General features: G+C 32.8%; 1 protein-coding gene across 11 annotated transcripts in view; it reads right to left on the bottom strand.

The window, feature by feature from the left end:
• LOC122633412 (NAD(+) hydrolase sarm1) overlaps nucleotides 1-7,543 on the bottom strand; it is an 84,298-nt gene that overhangs the window by 11,507 nt on the left and 65,248 nt on the right. For 7 of the 11 annotated variants that reach the window (XR_006328108.1, XM_043821246.1, XM_043821245.1 and 4 more), the window contains 3 exons: nucleotides 4,893-5,027; nucleotides 1,505-1,725; nucleotides 956-1,220 (listed from right to left, as the gene is read on the bottom strand). Coding sequence is in view for 10 of the 11 variants with exons in the window: in XM_043821246.1 (XP_043677181.1) it covers nucleotides 956-1,220; nucleotides 1,505-1,725; nucleotides 4,893-5,027 (621 nt within the window). In the remaining variant the exon portion in view is untranslated. Of the gene's footprint in view, nucleotides 1-955; nucleotides 1,221-1,504; nucleotides 1,726-4,892; nucleotides 5,028-6,389; nucleotides 7,243-7,543 lie in introns of those variants that run through there. The other 4 variants (XM_043821250.1, XM_043821249.1, XM_043821248.1 and 1 more) reach the window with 3 other exon arrangements.

The following is a 7,543-nucleotide window of genomic DNA, read 5'->3' on the forward strand; positions in this document are numbered from 1 at the left end:
AAAAAAAATAAATAAATAAATAAATAAATAAATAAATAAATAAATAAATAAATAGTTAGATAGATAGATAAATAGATAGATAAAATTATAATCTTGATAATGACAATATCCATGAATCATTTGTACGATCATGATCGTAATAATCATTGTAATCATAATTATGATCAATGAGAGAAGATCGGACAAAAGAATAGAATGATAATACATACGATCGATCGATTGTGACAACTCGTGAGTTAGAAAAAAAAAAGAAAAGAGAAAAAGAAATAAAAAGAGAGAGAGACAGAGAGAGATGGAATGAGAATAAGATAGATAGATCGATAGAGAGAGAAAAAAGACTCGAAGTCCTTGACCTAGACTACATAGAGGAAACCACACCTCGGGCCAAACATTGCGCAGTCTCCGCCTCGTCGTTCGACGTTCTTAAAGAGTCGTTTGCTATGCTCGATTATTCCACGTGCGATCTAAGAACCGATGATCACCTACTGATCGAGATCCATAGTTCTAATGTTAGATCTTATTAGATCCCTTCCGTGAGACAGAGAGAGAGAGAGAGAGAGAGAGAGAGAGAGAGAGAGAGAGAGAGAGAGAGAGAGAGAGAGAGAGAGAGAGAGAGAGAGAGAGATCTTGGCACGTAAATAATAATTTAATTGCTCCGAGTCAAAGAATATATATATATATATATATATATATATATATATATAAAGTTAAACTTACAAAAATCATTAGAATGATCTATGAAGATCTTTAAGCGATTATTATTTTATCACAAGGTCACGATCGATGCATTATCTATTTCTTTCTTTTTTTTTTTATTTTTACTTTCTTTTTTCTCCTTAATTTAATTCACGGAAACGATAGGACGATGATCGTCGTGATCGTTGTATGTACTTGTTTTATTTTTTCTTTTTCTTTTTTTCACGTTTCTCTTTTTGCAGTTAAACATTGAACTGACCTTCGTCTTGGACGCACTCGTCATTTTCTTCTGTTCGAATTTCATAGTTTCCTGACCAGCAGGTAAACTCGTCATATTCGTTATACTCGGCATATTCATCGGCGGGCTCATATTATGAAGATTGTTCAATGAATTAAGAGAACTCAGCTGAGAAGGCGAACCTCCTGTCAAGGTGACAGTTCCCGTAGAGGGTGGAGGTGTGTCAGGATCTGGGAATGTTACCAGTGGCTCGGTTAAATCATTTTCTTCGGCGCCGGTTCCGTCTCTAAAAGATATAAAAAAGAAATTACGAAAAAATAAGAAATAAAAAGGAGAAGGAGAAAGAACAAAATTAACAACCAGTCGTCATTGATATTCTATTCGTTTCTTTTTTTTTTTTTTCTCTCTTGTTTTTAATTTCTTTATCACATACGAACATTTATATATTTCATTGACGAACGAACGACATATGTATGTATATATATATATATTTTTTTTTTCGTGGAAATGAATTAGAAAAAAAAAAATAAATAAATATTGATCGTTTAAATTAAAAATGATTGGACTTACCTGTCAACGAGATTCTCCATGCTGCTACGTAATCGTGAGAAATTAGTAGAAATATTTTTCATCTCCGAAATGCCACGTTTTAATTCGGTCAGATCGCTCTTCATAGAGCTCGCCTTCATTTCACTCGACGAGGACGACGTAAGGATCCTCTGAGAGGATTTGGCCACCCTGCTCGAGCTACTGCTGCTACTGCTGCTCTGGCTCTGATTCGTCGTCAGCATCTGCCGAGTCAAAAGTCGTTTACGTTCTATTTAAGATCCACGTGAGATGAGTCACACACTCTCTTCTCTACTTACTACTCATTTCTATCTAACTAATATGTATATACGCATAGTATGCGCGCGTGCGTGTGTGTGTCTCTCTTTCTCTCTCTTTCTATTCGATTAGAGTGTCTCCCTGAACTCGACTTTTCCAATTTTCATTTCCAAAAATCCATCACGATCGAAATCATCCTAAACGAAATAACCGGTGATTTCAAAATTACTACTTAATATGTAACAATTCGACGAAGTTTCTAATCCTTCGAAAAATTTCAACTACGTGCCTACGCGTTTACTATTTCATACAATGAACCATATCCCATTTGCTATTATTACATCGTGGGTTTTCTATTTTTATAGATTAAATAATCCTTTGCTAAGTCATGTTCTTTTATTTCAATGTGAAGAAACGAACGAAAAGATTATTAAACGCGTTCGTATATATATATATAAATTTAGATTTGCATCGAACAAAATAAAAAATTCTTTGTATTTTCTTTTTTCTTTCTTTACAAAATGCATTATATTGAATGATCTAAAAATGAAAGATAAAACAGGAATGTAGAGCAATGGAAAGAGAGTTACCGCAGAGAGGCTGTTAAATATCGTCTCGGACGAGAGAATTCGAGTTCAGGAAGAAGAAAATCTCTACTTCGAGTATTCAAGATGCTAAAGAAAGAGAGAAAGAGAGTTTGGAACAGAACCGAGTACGTGTAATTATAACCCTCTAACAGTATTTTAAGGAGGGTTCAAAAGTTAAAATATCTTAAGTAAGTACCGAGTCCTTCGAATTGTCGGGTTAACTCGATTAAATAAAGATGGAATTATTTTAGTATTATAAATAGAGAAGAGATGAGAGAACGATTTTATTCGTATCTTGTGCCAGGAGATTACAAATAATTCATTCATTACAACACGAACGATCGATTAATTCATTATATTAGATGTGAACTCGTATTAAGTGTGTTTCTATGTATGTATGTATGTGTATGTGTTTAATTCTCTAAAGCAAACAAAAATTTCAATCGTTTTTTTGTTCTTTAATCTTTTTTTTTCTTTTTTATATGTTTTTTAAAGACTAGATATTACGTTAAGAATGTTTGATAAAACTTGTAATGCTCCTTTTGTCGTATTTAAAAGATTTCTAACGTTTTAACGCGATCAAAGACAAAGTGGAGATACTTTTGGTTAGTAGCCAAAGAGTCAACAATTTAGACAAGCTGTTACCAATGATTGAGTTGTTGGTAATGTTTAACAAAACAAGAAAGTGCCAACGTTCTCGTAAAATCATATATATATATATATATATATATATATATATATATATTTATATATGTGTATGTGTTTATGTATAATAGTACGAGGAAGTAAGAATGAAAACCTTGAAAAATATATGACGGTGTTCTAGAATGAAGTACGTAGGAACCACAATACTTGGAAAAAAGAAAAAGAAAAAAAAAGAAAGACAAAAAAAATTATGCGTGGGTGTGAAATTATGTGTGGGTATACGATTACATTCAAAGTGATCTTTAACATTGAAACGTCTTGTCTTGTCTCGTTTCATAATGTTTTCAATGAAAATATTCGACGAACGAGAATTACGAAGTCAAAAGAGCAAAACGAAATAACGAAAAAAGAAACAAACAAACAAACAAATAAACAAAGTACGAGATCGAAAGATTTTCTTTTAAAAATTAATAAATTTAATTGAAATAGTAAATACTCGTTATATTATGTTCGTCGGAGAATAGAACAAATCGATGAATAAATCATATTTATAATACGAGTATATAATGTAATAAAAGAATCTGATGTACGAAGATAAGAAAGAGAAAGAGAGAGAGAGAGAGAGAGAGAGAGAGAGAGAGAGAGAGAGAAAGAGACACACAAATTGGTGGGCGTAACATAGTCATGCGAACTCTGCACTATTGCATAATCGATAATCGAGAGAATAAAATTGTTAGATACGACATAAGTAATATAAAAAAAAGTTTGTTTTATTAAACGAATAGATGATTATTTTTTGTTGTTTTATATATATATATATATATATATATATATATATATATATATTTCTTTATTAATCTTAATTTTTCTATTTATTAATTATAATATAATAATATAAAATTTCTTATTCATTAATTTGAATTTTCTTAATAATTCTTAATATTTCTAATTATTAATCTTAATTTTCAATGATTTTTATTTCTTTAGAGAAAGTATCATATTTCTACGAAAGAAAAATCATGCTCTATATTTGTTGATTCTAAATATATGTTTTCTCTCTCTCTCTCTCTCTCTGTGTGTGTGTGTGTATACATATATCGAAAGTTGGTAGTTTATCGATTGTTCGGAAAATCAGAAGTGGTCAAGAGTGAACGTAGGCGAAGAAAACGTCGCGACTCTTCTTACGGTGAAGGTCGTTTTGACTCGTGTGCGATCTTAAAATAGAAAGTTCGATGGCAAAGTGTGTACTTTTGGCTTAACGAGAAGAATATATTCTCTCTTTTGGTTAAGCGCCGGGTGCATAAAAAAACATGGCTACGATTTGATCCATCTTTAAATTTATTTTAGAAAAAGAGATGGAGAGACAGAGACAGACAGAGAGAGAGAGAGAGAGAGAGAGAGAGAGAGAGAGAGAGAGAGAGAGAGAGAGATCTTTTTTCTTTTAAAAACAAAAAAGAAAAAAAATAAAAAATCGAGAGATAAAAAACGTACTTGCTCTTTGGAATGTTTATACAGGTGTTGCACTCGATTTCTAAGTATTTCACGATTAAATAATAATAATCGATCATTAATCTCAATGATTAAATTTTGCAAGCGTTAATAATTCACAAGTATAATTTTAAATTATAATCAAACCTATCTTCTCCCTTTTTTATCATCATCATTATTATTTTTTCGTTATCGATGATCATCGAGAAAAAAAGAAAAAGAATAAATAAATAAACGAAGAAAAAGAAATCGTAAATTTTGGATCACGTTTCCCACTTATATAGATCACGATCGCGATGAGTTTACTTCGATTTACGTTTTAAGCGTCTAGATAATGTAACGTAAATAGGTTTTCATGAGGAAAAGAAAGAAGAGTGAGAGAGAAAAAAAAAACAGGACAAAAAAAAAACAACCTGCGATGAAGTGGTAACTTGTGGATGATGGGAAACATGGGTCCGGCCAGTGACCAGATTGTTCTTTTTTTGAAAGTTTTCCATGACCGCTTGCATGTCCCCGTTTTCTCCCCCCTCCACTGGGAACTCCGACATCTGCAATAATAAATAATAAGAGCGTGAAACGATCAATAACGTGGAAAGGAATTATTGCACGCGTAAAAACGATTTCGTAAAATATATCAACCAACGATAGATATATAGATCGATCGATCGATCGATCGATCGATTTAATAAGGAATAAAAGAAAACGAAAGAAAAAAAATTTCTCTACCTCCCTCCCTCTCTCTCTCTCTATATATATATATATATGTATATATATATATATATATTTATCTATCTCCATCTCTATCGCACTTTCACCTCTTAATAAAATAATACAACGATTGATATTTACTTTAACGACGTATGTATCGGTATACGTTCGAGTTAAATTATCAGAGCGCAAAATGCGATACTCTCCATTAAACTTGTGAAACATGCAAATCCGAACACCCACGTGGGATCTGTGTGTAAGTGTGTAAGTGTGTGTGCATGTGTGTGTGTCGGTGGTAGTTAATAAAAATCTAATTTAAAGCTCGCGGTCACATTCAAACCCGGATCTTTCTTATGGATTAATACAATATATATATATATATATATATATATATATATATATATAAAACTCGAACGATTTTCGATACAAATAATCGATATTTTTCACAATCGCATTTCTAATCGATTCGAATACTATCTTCCTTTCGTCTATGATTTTTTTTTTATAGACATTGAACGGTCGGTAAAGTCACTCCCTTCATACAGTATCTATTCTCTCTGTCTCTCTCTCTCTCTCTCTCTTTCTCAATCGATTACCGTACACATTGAAACTGTCAAACGAAGATGCACAACGAGAATACTTGTGTTCTACTAAAAGAAACGTTCATTGACATTATAATGCGACGATTCATGAAACTATTAGTATATACGGGGTGATCGATTCGTTATATAAATATAATTTTAAATAAACTGATATATTGTTATTATTTAATTTATTTATTACAATGAAACGATAGAAAAATTGTTCGATAAATGTGACACCTATACAGATATGAATTTAAATTGATAACAAGATTATTGTAGGTGTATATATATATATATATATATATATATCTTTTTGGATATGTATGTTTGTATATCGTTCAGTGGAATTCCGATCTCTGACCCCAAAATTCCTCTAATAAGATATAGTAATATCTCCTGTCTCTTTCGATTCGATAGAATAAAAAGAAAGAAAGAAAAAGAAAAAGAAGAGAAAAAAATACGGAAAGACGCTTCGTGATCGAGTAATTCCAATTGGCAGTCTATCAAAATCATGAGGATTTATTATCGAGTATAAAGAGAAGAAGGAGGAGAAGGAGGAAGAAGAGGGAGAGATTTTTTTTTCTTTTTTGTTGTTTTTTAAGTACCATATGTACTTACTTTAATGCGCATTTAGACGGCGAAGTATTCTGGTCCACGTAAAATAGGAAAATAATTAATCCGTTGGACGAAATGTCTTCTTCTTCGATACGGTACCACGATGTTCGACCTAACCTCGACATTCGAATAATAACGTTCGTGTCGAGATCATCTCATATTAATCACCATGATCGGTCGATTTTTAATACTGATATAGATTGAAAAAATAGACGAGAAGGAGAGAGAGAGAAGGAGAGGAGGAGAGAGAGAGAGAGAGAGAGAGAGAGAGAGAAAGAGAGACACACAGATCGATGTTACGTATACGGTTAGTAGAAACGTATAATGTTAACTCTATTGCACAAAGAAAGAACTCGCGTTAATACATATATATATATACACATGTATATACATATATATATATACACACATGTAGATGTATATATCTATATATCTATCTATCCTGTGTGCACACATGTACAATAAGAAAGAAAGAAAGAGAGACGAATAGCCGTTGACCTCGCGATGCGTCAACGTGGACGGTCGGAGGAGTACTGAATGCTCGATACTTGTTGGCTATGCGACGCGTGCGACGCCAGCGTTCTCTGGTGACCCCTTGCGTTACTAAGGAATTCGTGAAATCGTATAGTCACGTGGTGTTAGCTGCGCGCGCATAAACCCGCCTCTTTCAAGAACATTCCTTTTTGTTTTCCTTGTAATAGAGCCCACGTGACCGATTGGCTCTTTGTCGTCTCTGTCTCGAGTAATAAACATTAAAGAAATTTCTTTCGCTTTATCTTCTTCCAACGAAGAAAAAAAGAAAGACAGAAAATAAAAGAAAATGTTTTAACTCTTTCCCGTCCCTCTCCCCGTTGATTCTCACTTCATAGAAATTATCCTTTACGTTGCGACGAACGACTGAAAAGATTTGTGAATGAAACCGTAGTGGATTGTAACACTTGCGTAACACGTTCGTAAAAAAGAAAAAGAAAAAGGAAAAAGAGGGAAGAGAAACAAAAAGCACGGTCCCTCCTTCCACGAAGTAACGTTTTATCGGCGACCCACTTTGAATCTTAAGAAAAGGATTATAAACGTCCTACGGTGTTTCTTAGCTTGAAATATATGGTATTCTTTGTATCTCTCTCTCTCTCTCTCTCTCTCTCTCTCTCTCTCTCTCT

This window comes from Vespula pensylvanica, chromosome 12 (genome assembly GCF_014466175.1).
Source record: "Vespula pensylvanica isolate Volc-1 chromosome 12, ASM1446617v1, whole genome shotgun sequence".
Lineage (NCBI taxonomy): Eukaryota > Metazoa > Arthropoda > Insecta > Hymenoptera > Vespidae > Vespula > Vespula pensylvanica.